Source organism: Podarcis gaigeae, assembly GCF_964106915.1.
Source record: "Podarcis gaigeae genome assembly, chromosome: 6".
Lineage (NCBI taxonomy): Eukaryota > Metazoa > Chordata > Lepidosauria > Squamata > Lacertidae > Podarcis > Podarcis gaigeae.
Window position 1 is genome coordinate 38,808,018 of NC_139682.1, and position 21,718 is coordinate 38,829,735.

The window sequence follows — 21,718 nt, forward strand, 5'->3', positions numbered from 1 at the left end:
ACAAAGGGAGAGTACAACATGCAGATCTGAGCTCATGATACATTTGCTACATTCCATGTTAGAGAACCTAAGGAGAAATACCATTTGCCTTACATCCACCAGTAGCAGGTCTTTCGGTGTTGTGGCCCCTTTAATGTACAATTCATTACTATTGTGATAAGGCTGCTCCAACAATTGAGGGTACAACCCAAACCTCCTTTTCACCAGGTTAGAAGGGGGTATTGGGCAAATGTGCCCATCAGTCCACCTGGTGGCCTCCACCCACACTCCGTTGACACAAACGTGGTTCAGCTACCAAGATCTAGTGAAAAGACCTGAAATGAGGCAGTCAGAGGGTGGGCTGACTTGCCCCAGGGCCCACTGGATCTCAAGCTGGCCCAATGGCAGTGGGCCTGATAAGGGCTGGACTGCTGCACCAGCTTCAGGCTGCCTAGCTTCCTTCTGCCCAGGTGGTACATGTGGCAGGGCTCCTGCTTTAAGAATGCCTGGTGACAGCCAGGTTTTGGCTTCCACCTTTCCTCTTTTTGATTCTACTCTTTTCTTTTACATGCATACTCAGTACTTTTTTATTTACCCAAGACTATACTGAATGAAATTCTTAATGATTTTCCACTGCTCATTTTCTAGTGTTATTTGTTATTTTAACTCTATTACTTTTGCTGCAAGTTTTATACTTACCGGTATCTTTAGTTTTCTGTACACCGCTATGATATTATAATGTGAGCAGGTGATGAATAAATAATATTCCAAACAGGTTTGATTCAACGACTCAAGAGTTCTTCACATTTCTTTCTGGTATTCTTCTGTAACCATCTGTTAAAATGAACCTGAACCTGAATAGATGCCCAGTTTTGATTAACAAATTGTTAGTTTGGTGCAGCTTTTATTGTATGTTCAGTACACTTATCAAAGTTCCTTGGTATTGCCCCAGGCTTTTCTGAATTTTTCTTTATGTAAGAATTAGGGAGGGGGACAATGAGTTTTAGAATCTGGAGTTTTCCCATAAATACCAATAATTTAAAGAATTTTGGTTTATTTTTGTTTTCCTTTTGTCTGTTTCTCTTTCTTGAGGATTAATCAGCATGTGAAATAGAAAAGAGTCCCACACTTTTACAAACCTTCACTGCAATCAGTTGACTTTATTACACAAATTTTAATTTTGAAACTGTTGGGGCAGGGGATTATAACTTTGTGCAATGAGAACTAAATTGATATAGTGCTATATCGTTAAATCTTTCTGCATAGTAAAATAGGGAAGAGAGAGATGTGAACCAGATATGTGTTGCGGAAACCACTTTTCTACTCAATGCCTGTGGTTACACATGCTTGTAAAAGTGAAATCTGTAGTCAAATTAGTGTGATGTTAAAACATGGAAGAGAGCTTGTGAGCTGTTTCTTGTAGTCTGCAAATACAGCAAGAAAACATCTTCATGAGTCCCTGTATTTATTTTAGTACTTAGGTAGCATATCCCATTATTTCCAGCACACTACAGCTATGCCAAATCTCCCAGTGTCATATATCTCTATTAGTTATCTGTGACTTGCAAGGACATTTTTTAAAATCTCCTGGCGAACAAATGCAGAAGAGAAAATGCTTCTCTTTCATGTACAGAGTCAGACACACACCAAATTGAGTCTTGTCTGTAGACTCAAGTTGCACATGTTGGTGCAAGTAGCACATGGATTGGAACAAGTTCTGATGTTTTGTTTGTGTCCAACTCCAGTGACATCAATAGAGATACATGAAATATTTGGGCACTTCCCAAAGACAAAAAGATTTTATTCAAAGCATAAAATCCTTGGTTATCTGCTTCCAGGTATGCAAAGTTGTGAATTCAACCACCCTAACTTGCCTGGCTCCCTCCCTCACTCTGGAGTACCGACCCGGTTTGGATGCTGTTGAGCGACCTGATGAGTTTGGATTCATCTTCAACAATGTTCAGTCCTTGCTGATTTACAATGACACCAAGTTTATCTACTACCCAAACCCTACCTTTGAACTTCTGAGTGCCACTGGGGTGCTGGATCAGAAGCCAGGCTCACCCATAATCTTGAAGGTAAGATGATGAACATATCCCTGATAAGAGCACAAACCCAAACTCATTGGAACACCACATTTCAAATCTTGCCCTCATTTGACAAATCTCCCTATGTATTTATTGCATTAGGACCACTTAACACTTTACATTTTTAGGTGCACACATTGGATTTGTTAATTGTGCATCTAAAATTGTAATGTCCAACAGAGGTCTCCACTAACGGAAGAGGAAAGCAGACAGCATTTGATGATTCCCCCTGCACCACCCAACAACACTTTGATGTTGGCCTCCACTAGATCAAAGACTTCGGCAAGCAGAAGAACTATTTAGTTTGCACAAGAATGCTGTTGGATGCCATCCTGAATTTTGGGAGGTGGAGGAAGGTTCAAGCTTAAATGCAGCAGACACACACTTTCATCATGTACCTTTCCATGCTAGGAGTTAGCTCTCATTAAACTGTGCAGTTGATTATCGAAACATATACCGTTATCACTAATAGCTATTGGAAAATAATTATACACGAAATTTGTTACAGCATATCCTTAAAAGTACACAGCACACACAATATGTCATAATTGTTGATTTTGTGCTGAAAAGCTGATCAAGAAGAAGCCAGGCATTTACTAGGATCTTCATAGAACCCTCTCTCACTTATTTCCCACAGGGTAAAAATCTGTGTCCCCCTGCCACTGGTGGAGCAAAGCTGAATTACACTGTTCTGATTGGAGAGACTCCTTGTGCTGTCACCGTCTCTGAGACCCAGCTGCTGTGTGAACCACCAAATCTCACAGGGCAACACAAAGTTATGGTGAGGTCCAAGAAGAATACTTTTGTCTACCCATCTTCTGATTTTGATTTCCCCCTCTTAGTGATGATTTGGAAGTAGTATCCCTTTCTGCTTCATCTACTGTTCTGGCTTTTGACATGGAGCTGAGATAGGGCGCAATCCTTTGATGTGAATGTCCCAGATTTTTCAGAGATACAGGAAATCCAGATGCATGTCTTTGAATACTCCTATGAATTTTATTGAAGGATGACATGGATATTTTTCTAAATAAATGAATGAATTTGATAACACACTGCAATAAAACATTTTAACTTTTACATGTAAATATATAACACCTTGTAGAAGTTATTGCTGCAGGGACTAGACTGTGGAGGAAAGGGATATCAATGACTAATCACCATGATGGCTGTGTTGTATTGCACTGCTGGGGACAGTGTGACTGCATACTGGGAATGACCAGTGGGAAGAGTCCTGTTGCGCTCTGGTCCTGCCATTATAGCCTTCTGGTTGGCCATTGTGGGAATAGGATGCTGGACTAGATGGATCTGTTGATTGATCCAGTAGGGTTCTTCCTATGTAGACAGGAGGTTCTGTATTTGTAGAACCTTTTTTTTTTTTTTTAGCCACACACACATTACACAAGCACACTCTGGATCAGTGTGAATTTTGCATGGTAATATATAGCAGCAATGGATAAATCAGATTTAGCTCTGACCTTCTACCTGATAAGTCTGAAACCCCATAGCTGTTGAAAAATAAAAAGTGCCATTACACTTTTGAGCCTAGCTAGCTTTATGCTGCAAGAGGTTTTGCAGACAGCAAAACATGTAAGTGGGTGTGTTGGGCTCCCAACACAGTGGGAAGCAAACCCCTCATCTCAGCTCATGCTAGCATAAGCTATAGCTGAAGACAGGATTAGCTTGTCTGTCAGGTTTATTGATGAAAACCATTTATTCAGCTTTATGCTCTAAGGGCACGTCTGCGCCAGATACATCCCATAATAAATAAGACACAATGATGACAGACAAATAACCATTTTAAAAATGGTACAAGGACAATAGGGTGGACACAAACTAATTGTTGTTTGTAATTTGCTCCACTCAGATGAAAAAGTGATGCATAATTCTATGAGAATTTTTACACACTTGTTTTAGTAACTGGTTTCTTGAAATAAGGTGATAGGATTAGAAGTAGATGTTTTTCTTCCAGCTAGTCTCAACTTTAATAGATATGGTAGCAAAGTGCTAGTGTGTTACCTCATTTTTAAGCTACGGTAATCTTTTCACCTAAAATGAATGAGCCAGGGAGCACAAGGGAAATTACAGTTGTATGATAATGCCCCATTCAAAATACTGCCACTGGTGTATAATATAATACAGTTAATGATCAAACAGGCAACCTCTGAAGAGTTTTGGCAGTGCTTGCATGATGCTTTGGTTCCAGATAATTTTCTCAGGTTTACCCACTGAAAAGGATTGAACTGAAATGCAGGGGAAAGGTGTGTTTATTGAATAAGGCAAGCTTCTCTTGGGACTCTTATTTATCGTATTTGGAGGACAAACCAGTGAAGCTGGTATGCTTACATTTCAAATCCCCAAAAGAAGTTGGTCCTTTAATCAAACCTGCCTAACGATCTTCCAAGTTTATTTTGCTGGGATCTAGTAAAACCTTATCTGCTTTGTGTCTTATACTCTCTGGTGCCAAGTCCTAACAGCTCCCTGTTGAAATAGCACTGTAACATAGCCCATTCCCATTAGTATCTGCAGTTATCAGAGGCCATGGCATGTTCTGCAAAACTTAGTCCATCCTTAACTGTCTATCTGTTTATTCTGCCACAATCCCATGGTTTACCCTAGGCTCCCGCCAATCCATCTCTTTTGTTTTTCCTCTCTTCTTTCCTACTTCCTCTTTAAACTTCTTGGTCAATGAAATTGTCATTCTGTCTCTAATGTCCATGGTTTACAAAAGGAAGCTGAAAGCTTGTGAAATGAAAGTCAAATGGAGCCATCAGATAATCAGAACAAAGCCAGAGATAGTGCCGGGATGACGCATTTATCACAACTTGAAGCCTTTTCTGTGTTTCAAGTAGGCTGTGCCCTTTCTCTGTGTAGATAGACAAGACCATGCAAGCGGTGTCTGTGATTTGGCCGACCAAACTCTAGACTGTGTGCCCTCTGAAGGCATAGTTGGCTCTTTGGGAATTATTCCCAGAGCAGGTCTGACATGAGCAGGGGACCACTGTCAGGTACTAGTCCTTGATGACACACATTTCTAAAGAAAAATCCTGCAAAGCTGACTACTGGAGCAAAAATAGAAGTTTCTTTCCGTAGATCAGCTCCTATGCAGATAAGCAGAGAGACACATTTAGAGCCTGTAATAGAAATTCTCTGGGTCTTTCTGGGGGTGGCCCACCCTGTTTTGATGCCCAAGGTGAAATGGGAGGTGCCGTCCTGCCACTGCTGCTGCTGCCTGAACCACCAGCAGAGAAGTTGTGCTGGCATCACCACTGATTTCAAGTAAGATGTTGCATGGTCCACAAGTTCCTATGTGATTTTGGTGAGCTCTCTCCTGAAATTGGCACCAGTGCAGGCACTGCTTCTCTGCCAGGAGTGGAGGTGGTGGGACAGGCAAGGTCAGCCCTGAGGTCTTCCTCAGAAGCAAGTTGTTGAAGCTGTTTGATGCTTTGCACAACAGTTGGCATGGCCTCCTTCCTAAGTAGGTATCTTCACCCTAGACCACTCTACTTGAGAGCACTGCAATAAAGTTTGATGACTATGTCCAATGTATTTTGCTTGACTAGGTGCATGTAGGTGGCATCGTCTTCTCCCCTGGCTCAGTGAATGTGATCTCGGACAGCCTCCTGACCTTGCCAGCTATTGTCAGCATTGCAGCAGGAGGCAGCCTTCTTCTCATCATCGTCATTATTGTCCTCATTGCCTACAAGCGCAAATCTCGTGAAAACGACCTTACCCTCAAGAGGCTACAGATGCAGATGGACAACCTAGAGTCTCGGGTGGCCCTCGAATGCAAAGAAGGTCAGTAGTACTACCCCAGGTATTCTCCTCCACTAATCTGGTAATGTCTAATGACACATGAGAAAAGGTCTACTTAAGCAAGGGGTTGTGCATGTGTCTTTCACAAAAAGTATATTCGCAGCACTGCCTAGCACAATTTGACAGAAGCATCAGAGGGATCCAGAGAAGTTCCTTATCAGTGAAAATGAGTTTCCTTTGTTGCACTGACAGTGGCATAATTTGTGAATGAAGGAAAGTGCATCATGGAGATCAGTTCCAGAAGACGGTGGAAAGCTGTATATTCTTGATCTAGATTCCTTCTCCTCAGGTTATTGCTAATATGTGAAGTCCATTAACAAATGACTAAGGCATCTGTTTCATGGTCTCAAACTGATGGTATCAACTTGCCTGGCCAGCAGCAGCTTGAGCCTGTCTTGGCTGGACAGAAAACCAGGTAGAACATAGGAACCAAGAACTGAGACATGTTACCACAAGCCGATAATCCCCAGCCTATGGCAAAACTACTGTAACTACTGTAGAGAGCCAGTGTGGTGTAGTGGTTAAGAGCGGTAGTCTCGTAATCCTGGGTAACCGGGTTCGCGTCTCCGCTCCTCCACATGCAGCTGCTGGGTGACCTTGGGCCAGTCACACTTCCTTGAAGTCTCTCAGCCCCACTCACCTCACAGAGTGTTTGTTGTGGGGGAGGAAGGGAAAGGAAAATGTTAGCCGCTTTGAGACTCCTTAAAGGGAGTGAAAGGCGGGATATCAAATCCAAACTCTTCTTCTTCTTCTTCTAACTGGGTTCCATTTGCTAATCTTAATTGTCCTTACTGAGCAATGAAGGGGAAAACAATTTCCCAGGTAACCTGGTTCAGAATGATTTCTGGCTTTGTATGTACAGAGTCTTAAAACTTGCTTGATTAACATGTCATGGGGCCAAATAACTGAAATCCAAAAATGGCTCAGTTGATGCACCAGCTGTGGCTGTGGATGGGCATTCTTTGCCACAGAGGACACCTAGGAGTCCATGGACAAATATGGTTCCAAGAGAACCCCTAAACTGTGTATCTGTTCTTTCAGAGGGAGTGCAGTCCCATCTAGAACAGCCAGACTCCCCAGTCCTCAGACCTGGGAACAACCTACCCACAATGCTCCTTCTTAGCATGTTCCATCTTCAGTCTACTTTTCCTTATCCATTCCACCAGTACTTGCAGGTGCTAGTTCAGCTTATGCATGGTTTCTCCTGACTCATATTTAATAGAAAAGTAGAGCTGAGTTTCATAGTGCCCCATATATCCTCCCAATGACTTCATATAGATGTTAAATAGCATTGGGGGGAAAGCAGTGCACAATATGTAGTCCATCAATGCGAGTTTCTGCATTGATAGGAGCAGAACTATACAGATAGGAGCAGAACCACTGTAAATGGTGCCTCTGGCTCTCTACCCCCAGAGATGGTCCATGAAGATACCATGGGCTGATGGTATCAAAAGCTAGTGAGATCCAAAAGTAGCAGTAGGGTTGCACTCCCCTACCTGTCCCTTGAAGGAGGTCATCTGTTACAACCACCAGGATGATTCTGTGCTAGACCCAGGCCTGAACCCAGACTAGAATGGGTCCAGACAATTTGCTTCCTCCATAAGTGCCTGCAGCTGAACTGCCAGTCAGCACCCCACAAACTTGTATGAACAAGCCAGGATGGGCAAGGGTCAAAAGGGCAAGCAGTGGGATGGACAACCAGAAGCATCTTATCTATATCTTCAGGTCTCAATCACTGGAACTGATCCCACAGAATCGGATGAAACCATGCACAGTATGGCTTACTGGACACAATATTAGTAGCTTTTTGTCAATGACATATGTAGCTGATAATGGGAAATAAGTTAAGGTCTGACACTTGCAGCAACTCTGAGTGGAGAGTTGCTGCAAGTGTCAGACCTTAACTTATTTCCCATTATCAGCTACATACGTCATTGACAAAAAGCCATGGACATTAATTTTATATTATCTCTTGGTAAGAGTTATTGCCATAGCATACTTCCTGCCTTGGTGTTACAGACTCCCAAGGCTAATTTAACCTTTCTCTTGTGTAAACTGTATAAATCTTTGAGGAAAGGGTATCATTTTGCCAATACACATGACATTCAAGCTTCAATTGAAGGGATACAAATGCAGCAAAGCACCAGTGTTTGAAATGGCCAGGGCAGAGAAAAGACCTGTCCCCATAATGCCACAGTGCTAAAAAATTCCACTAGCCCACAACATAACTTTGTTTACATTGAGCTTTCCTGGAACAAGGACTGCTCAACTGATGAACATAGAAAGAGAGACAAGACCACAAGGAAACACAAAACAATGTACTCATAATCTTATCAATCCACTATGTGTTAGGATTAGACACAGACAAAAGAATCATTAACTTTTTCCTACCCTTGCACTATATACAGACTTTACTCCAAAGTAAGTGTCTGAGGATCATAATCATGGCTGTAACAACATTGTTATAGAAGATGATAGACTGCCATAATCACGCATTAGGTCTTCATTCTCCGCACACTTACCTTGGATCAAAGTCCACTGAACATTGCAGGGCTTATTTCCAAATAAACATTCATCAAATCAGGATGGAAGAACCCTGCAGACACTAGGATGAGCCATTTCACACAAAACATTGTCATTTTCATATATACACACATATTTCTTAGCACATCTGTTTTGCCTAACATAACTTTTCCCTGTTGACTGAATACATCTCCAGTACTGAACAGTACCAAGTCTTGTTTCCGTGGTAACTGCCTCCTGCTTACCCTGTTGCCTTTGATCTGGTGTGAATTTAACAGGGCCTAAGCTCACGTACAGCTGTCAAATAAACATTTGGTCAATCTCTCTTAAACACACCCACTCATAAAATGCCCTCTTTTGCAGACGGGAGAGGCTCAGAGCTCTCCCGTGAAGTCTGTATGCAAGGGAAGACAGTAACGAGTGTATTGGATGCAGAGACATCCATTGCCTGACTAATGTGTGGAGAACAGGATTAGCCCTTGATCCTATTTAAGCAACATGTACAGAGTTTGTTGGTGCCAGGTCATTAGGCCTTGCTGTCTGCTGACCCTTTCCTGAAGGCATTTTATGTGGATGTTAGGAAAGCCAGAAACCTTGCAATGAACAAGTGTTACATGGAGTGAGTTAGAACCAGGCAGAAAAATAATTTACAGCCCTCAGTGACTGACAGAGTTAGCGAGTGAATTCACACATTTTTACACTTCAGAACACTGAATAGGAGCGCAGGCCACCCAGTGGAGGGGGAAAGGCCAAAGCCTGGAAGTAGATGTGCAGTTTCTTGCCTGTATTTTGCACAATAATAAAAAAAACCATTTCCTATCTAGTATTCCTGCTTCACCCCAAAGCAAATATTGAAAGGGATTTTTTTAAAGAAGACGAAGAAGAAGACAACTTTCTCACTCTTGACTGCTTTTTAAATACTGTTTAAATATTTTTCATTGGGAAATAGAGATGAACACATTCCATGTTGTAACGTTCTGAATGGCAAGAGAGATGGGTCCTCTTTTCAAACCAATACAGTCAGGATTAGAGTGTGGTGCAGGTTCAATCTCTGTATGGGACAGCTGCCTATTCCTGCATTGCATGAGATTGGACTAGATGATCCCAGGGTCCCTTCCAACTCTAAAATTTTATGATTCTTTGATTCTATTATAGGCTCCACGATGCTTCCATAGTGGTGCCATCTTGGGATTTGTAGTCCTTTTAAGGGACACTGAGATTACATTTGGAAAGTTGGGGAGGTTGCTTTGCAGACAGGGCAGGGGGCCTTCTATGATCTGGTTATTGGTCTGAGCCAGAAAAGGATTTGAACGCTTTTGGGGGTACTAAAAGCCCATTTATCATTTGAAGTGAGCTTTTGAGAGCCCAGGAGTTCATTTCTGAGCCATGGTTGTGAACAGTTCAAAGGCAAGCTAGTGAGTGCCATCACTTCCCTGTTCTTCTGCCACCCTGTCTTGGGCAAAGCAGGCGAGACATTGGTGGAAGGTGCTTGGGGGGGGGACCAAACTTTTTTCAAACATTCACTGTAGAGACTTTAAAAAAAAAGTTTGAGCCATTACAAGTGTTCATTATGACTCTTTCAGGTGAGCAGCAGATTCATGTATGCATGAAGAGACTTATTGTGGTTACTCAGCAGGGTACATAAAACTCTGGGAATGTAGCACTCACAGGTGACTGTTTGAGATGTGCAATTTGTTGGTTTGGGATGTTTTCTTTTGATCTGCTGTTACAGATCAAAAACTAACTCTTCTCAGCAGTAGTCATGGGTGAGCAATAGAATGATTTTTACAGAGTTACCATGTAAATGTCAGTCCTATAAAAGGAAGCACCAGTAAATTTTCTCAGATAAGTCAATAGGGTTGAAATCCTATACCCACTTACCTGGGAATAAGTCCCACTGAACTCAATGGGGCATGCTTCTGAGGGAAATGGTTTAGGATTGCATAGGACCTAAAGGTCCTCTAAAACATTTCTGAGATCTTGGAGATTTGAAAACTCATTACAGTGGTACCCCGCAAGACGAACGCCTCGTAAGACGAAAAACTCGCTAGACGAAGGAGTTTTTTGTTTTCTTAGCCGCTTCGCAAGACGCATTTCCCTATGGGCTTGCTTCGCAAAACGAAGCTTGCCCCGCAAGCTCCGGGGATAGTGGGGAAGCGCAGCGCATCTTCCCCGCTGTCCCCGGACCTCTTTTGAAGCAAGGGGCGGCGGGGAGAATCAATCAATGCGTTCCTATGGAGACCGTCCAGGGACAGAGGGGAAGCGCCACGCGCCTTCCCCGCTGTCCCTGGACCTCTTTTGAAGCAAGGGGCGGCGGGGAGAAGATCGCTTCTCCCCATTGCCAGCCCCGCAATCTCTGTCCCTGGACCCCTTTTGAACCAAGGGGTGGCAACAGGGAAAAGCGATCTTCTCCGCTCCGCCCCTTGCTTCAAAAGAGGGGACAGAGGGGAAGGCGTGCGCGCCTTCCCCTCTGTCCCCGGAGATTGCGGGGCAGGCAACGGGGAGAAGCAATCTTCTCCCCGCTGCCCCTTGCTTTAAAACAGGTCCAGGGACAGAGGGGAAGGCGCGCGGCGCTTCCCCTCTGTCCCCGGACGGTCTCCATAGGAACGCATTGATTGATTTTCAATTCATTCCTATGGGAAACCGTGCTTCGCAAGACAAAAAACTCGCAAGAAGAAAAAACTTGCGGAACGAATTAATTTCGTCTTGCGAGGCACCACTGTAATGCAATCACCCCACATCTTCATATTTTACTGTGTCATCTAGCTTCTCATTCAGGTTTCCACAAGCAAGACAACCCCAGTGTGATCTCCCAAGCAGGGTTATAGAAACTAATTTGAATGTAAGCTTATCTCATCGAGCAAGAGCCATTCTGCACTGACCAAAGTGCAGTGGAAGACAATAGCCTAGTGTGGGTGGGCAAGTTCTGGGTATCAAGACATCTCAGGGTTTTTGTTACGGTAGGTCCCATCCTGAATGTGGAACTTTTATGGGGCAGGCCGGTGGTGGTGGAGTTAGTCTTTACTTCTGGTGATATAATGAACAGAATGCAGGCAGTATTTTATCTGATTGATCACTGGGAAACAGTGTTACTCCTGCCTTCCAGTATTGTGGCAAGTGAGCACAAACAATGATAAGCATCAGGCCCTTATCTATTATTATTTTTTAAATATTTTATCTCCCTAATTCTTTAATACAGCTAAAAATATTAATATATTAGACTACCTGGCATGGTTATTCTGCAACAATTGCTTGTTTCTTTAAACCCCCTCCTAACAAAATTCCACCTACAGGGTATATTGTAGTGTTTTCCTATTGTATATTCTTGTCTCACTGCAAATTGGAACTGAATGCTCAAGAAATTATTCACTAAAGGTTAATATGCAATTTTCACAAGGTAGGATTCTCTCCCCCGCCCCCAGCAAAAGAACCCTGCAGTTCTGAAAGTTATGCTATCCCTTTGTCACATGACAGGGAAACACTAGTAGGGTGATCAATTTTGCATTGCTAAAAAGGAGAACAAGACTGCTAATTTATATATTTAGATACAGATTTAGGGTGAAAATTACTATAATTTATATAGAAATAAGGTATATCTCACCATAGTAAAGACTGTGACTCCCTGGTGAGGAACTTCAAGGTCCCTGCTCATTCTCCTTATAGATCTTCTTTTACACCTTCAAATACAGAACTATCCCTTATAGAGGAGGACACATGACACCCAACGCACCAACAAAGTTCTCATTTGTGAAGAAATGTAAATAACATTAACTTGTTCAGCAGGGAAGTCTGCTATCTTTTACCATAGCAGATTTTAATGAGGACAAAGAAACACCCCCTAATCAGCACTGGTATTTTTTACAAATAAGTATGCAATTATGTTTGCATCTTAGGGCCAGTTTACATTCACCAGAACAAGCCTCTCCAGTGTGTGTATGTCTTAGGAGAGCATCCGCGTTTGCACAGTGCCGCTATGCCAACACTTAACGTGTTGGAGGCATGACAGGTGATGCTGCCATATGTGCAGAATGTTTCTGCAGTCCTTCCTCCTTGAAAATGGGGGGAGGAAGGACTGGATACATTGTACATGCACACTGCCATGAAACATGTTGCACTGCATTTAGAGTTTTCGTGCTCTTTCCCTATGCACATCAAAAGCCCATTGCATGAAGCCTGTTGCAGTCCTTTACACCTGCAGTTCTCTATCCCCACTTGAAACCATTGTTTTCTTCCTGGGCACTGGCTAATGCCATTTAAGCTGCAGAGCATGGGGAAGGAATCCATGTGCTAGCCACAGCAAAAAAACCCAAAACATTTAGGGTGAGGTGTGGATAGAGTGAGTGAGTGACTGTGAAAGAGAAGCTGCACAGTACAGTGATTTAAAAATAGGATCTTTATTTTTATCTAGTGCCTTTCAAGGCATTTTCAGTGCTTACATACAAGGTGTGAACAGCATACAAATTAGCAAGTCTGTTTTGTTCTCAGCATCTGTTCTTTGCATTGTGCTTCTCTTCCTCTCTCTCATGCTGGGGAAGTGGCTCCCAGCTTGAGGGCATGTCTGAGTGACACAGAGAGGTCTAGAGTAAACGAGCTTCCCTGAGCTGGCTCATTTGCAGTCCTTGATTGCTTGTACTGCAGCCTGCATTTCCAGTGTTCACTTCTGATTGTCTTGTCTTTCTTCCTCCCTTTCTCTAATAGCTTTTGCAGAGCTGCAGACAGACATCAACGAGTTAACCAGCGACCTGGACCGCTCAGGGATCCCGTACCTTGACTATCGCACATATGCCATGAGGGTCCTCTTCCCTGGCATAGAGGACCACCCTGTCCTGCGTGAACTAGAGGTAATGGAATAGCAGCACATTCCCCCTGTCTCTCTGTTTCATTAGGTAGCAAGCATTGTTGCTTCCCAGGTTCCCACTAGGAAGCTAGATTGAAACCTACACAGCTGTGAAAGCACCTTTCTGCCTCCCACACTGAATCTTATTAGAAGTGCTGGGCTAAGCACATTGAACACTCAAGTTCGCTGTAACAAAAGGCTTGTGTTTTGTGTAGTTTACACGCAGTTTGCTTCCTCTTGATGTCTTCTGTGTGGCTTCAGTCCTACTATTCCCCACACCCCCAGTTGCTAAAGCCCCATGACCAGCAGCTGTTTAAAGGTTTCTTGAATTCTCTGTTTGTTGAAAGAAAACCAGAGAGTTGGGGTGTCTGGGGAAAATTACACTCTGCTTGTGCCCCAAGGAAAACAACTCTCCTGTTTTGCAAAGAACAAAACCCAACAACTTCTCAAATTTTCTACATCTCTTCCTCCGCTTGGCAGAGCTCTTGGACCTTGGGCACATCCCTTCGGCTTTGTCCGCTGAAAAATTGTGTTGCCAGCCATCCCAATTTTGAGTTACTTTTTATATAGATGAAACAAGTGCAGGAGCAGATGGAACCCATTATTCAGTATGAAAATGCTGCTGCTGGCATTTGACCATGGAAAAATAAAAGAAGGAGCATTGCCATCAGTTGCATTTCTGTGCATTAGTCGCATATGCTGCCTTTGTGAGAGTAATAACATGGAAATGCCCATGCCTCAATAGTCCTGTGAAGCTGTTTGCATTTCATTTTTCCTGCTGCTGGATCCTGTACAAACATTTCCATGTCCCCTTTGCCTTGTCAGTCAAGATTCTGCTGTAGAATGTAAGGAGCTCTGCAGCCTGCCTCTTCCTACCCCCAGTTTGCAAAAAGGTTACACATGATGGCAGATAAAATTCAATGTCTGCATATAGGGTAGATTAACAGCTTTGCTGTCCTACTATACTTCTGCAGTACCCTGCCGATAGCTGTTTAACTTATTGATCAATATACAAAGTCCTTCTCTGGGGCTCTAATTAAAACAAGCCTGGTAGCTACTGTTCGTAGCTCAAGTGGTAGTATTTTGAAGACCTGGGCTTGGAGGATCAGACCTAAGTTAAGTGAAAGAAATATACACCAGGTTTTATTTTTCAAGTGTGTTTTTACAATAAAAAGAAAATTGACCAAGCCCAATGGCAAAAATGTGCTGTAGTACAAGTCTCATGGGTTCTGACAGGCTTGCACAACACTTCTTATTTTACTACTAAGCCTAAACAGCTTGTATGCAAATCTCTTTGTCCCTAGTAAGAGAGCAGTTATAGACTAGTATGAAAAGGTCATGAACAAAGCTAAATTTGATTGATTGCAAATTAAGCCTAACTAAAGCTTAACCCATTTATGCACTTTTTAATTATTTATTGCTCTAAAACATTGGTCTACATATGGGAGGGTTATATGACGTGAATGGCAGGACCTCTTTCAACCTATATGATTTTATTTTTTTCAAGATGTTTAATTTATATTATAAATTGAAATAACTTGCAGTCAGATAAAGACAAGTTTTACCCCCCCCCCAACTTTCTTGTCTCACAGACTTTGGGGCAATTAGCCAAGCCACTGGTATTGCACCTGTGGAAATGGGTGTAATCAGTCGTGCCTTGCTTTCTCTATTTATATCACAAAATAGCAAGCAAATATTGATGCTAGCTACTTCTTTTATTTACCATTTCCCAAAAAAACTATAGTAGTGATGAATGTGCTGCCAATTACACAGCTGCTTAGTTACATAACGTGAGCAACTTGAACACATAAGTCACTGAAAACTTTGGAGAAGAATTATGCTCAGTGCTTTATCATTTTGACTCATAATGAATTACTTACAAACAGGACTAGTGGGAAACCTGAATTTTTTTGTTGTTTTACTGCCATTTCACAATAAAGCAGTTGCCTAAATTAGTAATTAATTTGCCAGTGGGAGTGTCACTTTTGTGCAACCGATGCACAATTCACGTGCCACTTAGTGGGCTTTTAACCTCAGTGCACAGACAATATAATGTACTTCTTAGCAATAAGGTCCTGTATGCGGACCAGCTTTGTGGTCAACCTTAGGTGGGAGACATCACACTTTATCTGCTAGCTTGCCCCATGTATAGAGAGACAAGAGATCACTTTCTGAAACCTTTGCTCACACAAGCAAGCAGGTACACACCAGCAGAAATAGTTCAGTTTCTTCTGAGTGACAATAATATATTTGTAACATATTTGTATGCATTGGCTACCCCCCCCCAAAAAAAAAAGCAGGAAAAAGGAGTTAGATAAAATCACTGTAAATTGTTGTGCTGATTCAGAAGTTTAATTTAAAATCAAGCTGGATTTAAGTTTGTTGGTTTCTCTGGTAACCTTTCATGGATGGTGGCTCATATTATTCATGTATGGTCTGCATTGGTACTGTTGCTGCAGGTTTGTCATGGCCTTTGGCTAGAACAATAAACTTATATTGATTGATTGATTGATTGATTGATTGATTGATTGATTGATGTACTGATGTACTTTGTAGGGCTACACTCTGAGCTTTTGGAAAGTTGAAGCCAGGCTAGAAATAGGAGGCATTACTCTTTAAACTGATCCCTGAAGACCCACTTCCCATTTTACAGGTGCAAGGGAATGGACAGCAGAATGTTGAAAAGGCCTTGAAGCTATTTGCCCACCTGATCAATAACAAGGTCTTTTTGCTGACATTTATCCGTACCCTGGAGATGCAGCGAAGTTTCTCCATGCGTGACCGTGGCAATGTGGCTTCCCTCATCATGACAGGACTTCAGGGAAAGCTAGAGTATGCCACTGATGTCCTGAAGCAGTTGCTCTCTGATCTGATTGAGAAGAACCTGGAGAACAAGAATCATCCCAAGCTTCTTCTGCGCAGGTAAAAGTGAAGAGAGAAGGTGGTTTGTAGATGTTGTTACCTTTTTTGGAAAGGCTGTGGTTCAAGAATGCAATGGCCCAGGTGTGCTAATGTGAAGGGCATGGGGGCTGGAAAAGTGAATGCTCCCAAGTTCACCCACCAGACTTAACCTTTGAACAGTCTTCTTCTTTGGCGATAACTTGTAGCCAAGTAAGATTTGTCTTCCATAAACACGGTTTTAACAATGAGTCTGTAAGTGACTATGGAGGCCAATTCTGGATCCACATGTCCTTCCACAGTGGGGACATTGGTTTCCGGGTGGGAGTTGATCACAGTGTGGATTTGCTAAGCGTGCCTTCCTCTTAGCACGTTTCTCCCTTGTGTCCTAAGTTTGAGTGTCTTCAAAGCCATGACACCTTTGGTAAAGGCTGTTCTCCAATTGGTGCGCTCGCAGGCAAGTGTTTCCCAATTGTTGGTATTTATACAATACCATACAGGGACGTGGGTGGAGCTGTGGGTTAAACCACAGAGCCTAGGACTTGCCGATCGGAAGGTCGGCGGTTTGAATCCCCATGACGGGGTGAACTCCCGTTGCTCGGTCCCTGCTCCTGCCAACTTAGCAGTTCAAAAGCACGTCAGAGTGCAAGTAGATAAATAGGTACCGCTCCAGCGGGAAAGTAAACGGCGTTTCCGTGCGCTGCTCTGGTTCGCCAGAAGTGGCTCAGTCATGCTAGCCACATGACCCGGAAGCTGTATGCCGGCTCCCTCGGCCAATAAAGCGAGATGCGCGCCGCAACCCCAGAGTCAGTCATGGTATTATACAATACCATGTCATGGTATTATACAATACCATGTCATGGTATTATACAATACCATGTGCTTAAAGACCTTTTGCAAAAACTTTTGCTGTACCATTCTGGTTTTGCCTTGGAAAATCTGGTGTCTCCATTAGAATGTTTGATATCCCAGCTTCCTGCTGTTGTTCCTCTTTCCCAATGACTGCTGGGAAAACTAACATGTTATATGGATGACTCTATTTGCTTTTGTATCAACCAAGCACAAGCAAGGAGGGCGGAACCTCTGCCATAAGTGTAAGATTTTAAAGTGGGCAAGTCTGGAGCAAAGTGTCAGTAGCTACAAGAGTAGCAAAGGATAACACAACTGGCTAAGAGGAAGCCATGGAGGAGGAGCATCATTCAGTCATAGTTATGGTAGCAAAACTGAAATGTTAGCCTCCTGGCTACAACTGATGCTATGGGCCAGTTTCCTGCTTAGGGGCACCAGGAAGGCAAGTAACAGAGGGCAAAAAACATGTCAGTTGTATCTGACTATTCTATCTTCTATTAAAGTTATCTGCTGATTTATCTTCTATATCACCTCAGTTCCTATGTAATGTCAAGTTTAGTGATGCTGCACTAGCACAAAACTTGTGCTTAGAAATTTGCTGTATGTTCAGAGAGACTTCTGTAATGAGTCTTTGTTCTGAAAAATCTGAGGACAGAGTTTCAGGCAGTAGAGAGCAGGGAATTCTCATTGTGGTAAGACACACCAAGACCCCATGTGACTTTCTCATTTTTTTATTAATTACTTTTTCATGTTGCCTTTAATGTCTCAGAAACTGAGCCAGGGATCCTTGCCTAAGCTTTTCACCTGACCTGCACCAGGAGTGCCTGGAGGTCTCAGTCTTGTCAAGGAGCAACTCCACATGGGGTGACCCTAGGTGACAGTAATAAGTAAGAATATGCAGCAGAGGTTTTGACAACTTGACAGTTTAAATGCATTACTCAGCTTCAGCAGCCTGACCCTGACCTAAAGGGACATTAGCCATGTTACTCTACATTTTCCAGATGTCAGGTTTTTATTCCCAGGCACACCATTTTTAGCCTACCTGGTATGTTGGTAGAGATTCTCTCACCCCTCCTCTAAGCTAGCTATTGTGAATTGACAGGAAATCAGATCCACCAATTCAATTGTGTCCATATAGAGTAATTGCTGGGTCTGAGAGGCATCATTTTCAATATGTCTTCAAGCCACTGGGCAACTGTTCCAAACCGTGCATATCTGTTTTAATCCAAATGACAGAAAAAGGAAATAGTAAGGTCATTGTAGGTGGAGCATAGGACAGCAAATAATGTTGCACAAATTCTGCATAATTCTACCTACCTTTTGTAGCAATATCTTCTATTTTATTCCTGCATGGACACACTTTGACTGACACAGAGAGCATCAGAGCCTGGAGACCAATGCTAGCTTCTCATTTTGCCATCACTCTTGGTAGTGATGGCTTTCTCTAAGGTCTGAACATTCCATCCCTCTGCTTATAACCAGTTCCATTTTACTTGCTAGGAAGGCAGTATCTAGGGTACAAACCCTACAAAGTTCATTGGATAGCTGCATACAGTTAGGCCTCATCTATGCTAATGAAAGGAAGGGAAGAAAGGAGCAGAAAGTATGTCAAAGAAAAGCACTGGAGGCAATCATTCTCTTATATCCAGTTTAAGACCTTGCGCAGCCACCCGTGAAATCATACGATAGAGTTAACCTCATGTTACTGGAGACAGGAAAGGGAAATGAATTGGCTGCTCATGGCCCCTGGTAGAGAATAGCATTTTTCTTCATGCCACCAGCCCTGTATAGCACAACTGGGACTTTGTGGTGAACTGGCTGCTGACTCTTAAAGGGGTTCACTTTGATAGATGGATGAGGATAGAATTCCCGCGTCTACCAGATGGGATCTGTGCTTTCCAAAATTCTGACCTCTTTCCACAGAGGAGGGGTTAAAAACACCAGAGAACCATCATTCTCACCACTGTCATGAGGTTACACAGGTCCTTAGGTATCAGACACACTCCCTGCCTTTCCAACCTCCACCTCAATTGCAACCTCCACCTTTCTCCAACCTATTTCATCTTCTATTTGGTCGAGCAAGAGAGTAGCTGTCAAAAGGAGGGAAACAAGATGAAGGGCAAGTATACAGGAAAACATGTTCCCTCAGGAGTTAGGTATGGACAGGAGATTAATCTGAGGGGAGATTCAGGTCAAGGATTCAATACACCTAATTTATCTGAATCTTTGAAGTGACATAGTCCTTATGACAAAGCCACTCGGTGTTATGTTTCTTTGGCCTGTTTCTCACAGAACAGTAGTACATGGGCTAATTTTCGCAGTCAGCAGTAATCTTACAGCCTTCTGTCTGAATGATATTCCACATAACAGCCCCCCAAAATAAGAATTGTTGTGTTCAAATACGTTATTAGGTACAGGTTATGCCAGGGAAAGTTAACTCATAGGTTGAAAAGGAGGAAAAGGCATTTACCAAGGCATTTCCCCATGATTTTGTGCAGATGCATGCCCATTTTCTGAATGGCAGCTATTCCACGAGGGCAAGACTTAATGAATGTCATGTTGCATTGCATTTTTACATCAGATATGTATCCTAGCCTCTTTGAGTTCTATTTACTCAGTGTTTTGACAGAAACAAAAAGAGCACTATGAAGAGAGCTCAGTTCCTGCCTTTTTTAAAACTTGGCCTGGTTCTTTCTTTGCAGAAGATATTTTGGACTAAAGGTTGCAGTTAAAAGTTTAACAAACTAGAGTTTGGGTAACACAAGAGAGTATTTGCAGCAGAATATATCTAATTCTCTCCTCCCATTTCTATGCAGAGTGAGAAGGCCTTATATGTTTGCATTTTAAATGCCATCCAGTGTTCAGCAAAGTGGTAGTTTTGGAACAATGCCAGGGGCAGAATTTCCTTTCTCTTGTGTCTCTGAATTGTCTAACTATATTGCATGTTACCTAACTTCTTGTTTGGCTCCTTACTCTGGCCCTGCAGACATTACAGAAATTGAAAAGGCATAAATAACCAGACAGACAGGGGTAATTTTAGCTCATAGACTGCAATGCTGGACTGCCTTGGTGCTTGGAATAGGTATGTTACAACACTGCTCCAACACAATCCTGTTCTTGTTCCTATCTAGGAATAAGAAAGAGGTGTGATCTTCAGAGTCATGAATGGGACTGCCAACAAAAGATATTCTAGCTATTGGTGTAGTATAACTACTGTAGTAGTAACAGTAGTATGAATTCAGCAACCTGAAAATCTTTGCTTGCATGGAGGGAAACCCTATTTCTGATAGTGGAGTGGAACATGGTCATAGAAGGAGAACTCAGCTCAGAAATTGAAGTGCTCTGTCATTCCCCAGCCCCCAATAATTTTTGTAGCTGCAGAAAAGGACAGAAGACTGAATTCTTCTGGCAGAGCTGTTAGTAATGACTTTTCACTGTTCTCTAAAAATATAAGGCTGATGATCTCAGCATTTCCTTGCATCCTGCCACCGCCACCAGCAGGTTTTCTCCGTAATCCAGTGCACCACATCAGAGCCAGCCTGGCAGCTTCATAGCTTCATTCCCAGAGAGACAGAGCACAAGGCAAGAACAACAAGCCCACAGGGGCTGTGTGTGGCAAGCTGTCCTACTGCTCTTGTCTTCTCTTGCCTGCCTAAAGTGTACATGACATGTTTTATTTGACTTTTTCCATGCCAAACCCAGAGTCTTCAGTGCATCCAGTTATGAGCTGTGAAGGCGTCTTGGAGCTGAAAAGGGAAAAGAATTAAGTCAGAAGCAGATGTTTCTCTGCCTGAAGAAGGCTTAGAAAGAAATCCCTGACAGCCTTTCTTGTGGCAGAGTCAGATGCTGAGAAAGTCAACCCTCAGATAACACTAATGCTACTCAAAGTAAAATAAGAACTACTAAACTGGGACAGAGCAGTAGTCCACAGCCCAGCACAGGATCCTGTTGAGCAGTATAGAGCTAGCACAGAAAGCTTTTTGCAGCCTGAGAGACACTTTCTTTTCTGGGCAATCTTATAGGGGCCACATGCCAGTGATGGGCAGGGCTTGAGGCAAAAGTGGCTGGAGCAATGAATGTAAATATTACTTTTGTACAGTGAACTAGTTTCTACACATACTCACACACCACTTTCTAGCCTTCATCCATGTAAACAAGGCGTGTTCAGCCCCTTAGCCTGAGGTTTCCTATATTACTGCTCACTCTGTGTCTTAGAGTTTGAATGGGCAGAAATCATGTACTGTATTTCATGGCTGATGCAGTTTTATTTTTTTAAGTTACAGAAACATGTCAGGAGTAGCTTTCAGGAATCTTCATTACAGGCAGCCATAATGTTCTAGGCTTACTTGATAGGTATGGCTCAGTTTCTATAAGCAGCTGGGTCCTATTCAGGTATCACTATGAAGTGACCCTTCAAAAGCAGAGGTGGAGCTACACACTATGATGACACAAATGGTTGTTTTTACTCCCCACTTCAAATACTTTAAAGTATGACCATATTCATACCATGTATTTAAAGCACTGTGATTACACTTTAAGCAGTCATAGCTTCCCCTAAAAAAATCCTAGCAACCGTAGTTTGTTAAGGGTGCTGAGACTTGTTAAGAGACTTCTATTCCTCTCAAAGAACTCTCAATTCCCAGAGTGGTTTAATAATCAATCCCTCTTCATAGGAAACTCTGGGAATTGTAGCTCTGTGTGATGTACTTTTTCCAGCATTAATCATACAGTG

The 21,718-nt window shown here is 42.6% G+C and overlaps 1 protein-coding gene across 2 annotated transcripts in view; it reads left to right on the forward strand.

Annotated features, from left to right (window-relative positions):
• PLXNA2 (plexin A2) overlaps window positions 1–21,718 on the forward strand; it is a 415,423-nt gene that overhangs the window by 337,162 nt on the left and 56,543 nt on the right. For both annotated transcript variants that reach the window (XM_083745460.1, XM_083745461.1), the window contains exons 18-22: window positions 1,818–2,057; window positions 2,704–2,847; window positions 5,627–5,861; window positions 13,101–13,243; window positions 15,893–16,161. In XM_083745460.1, coding sequence (XP_083601586.1) covers window positions 1,818–2,057; window positions 2,704–2,847; window positions 5,627–5,861; window positions 13,101–13,243; window positions 15,893–16,161 — 1,031 coding nt within the window. The remainder of the gene's footprint in view (window positions 1–1,817; window positions 2,058–2,703; window positions 2,848–5,626; window positions 5,862–13,100; window positions 13,244–15,892; window positions 16,162–21,718) is intronic.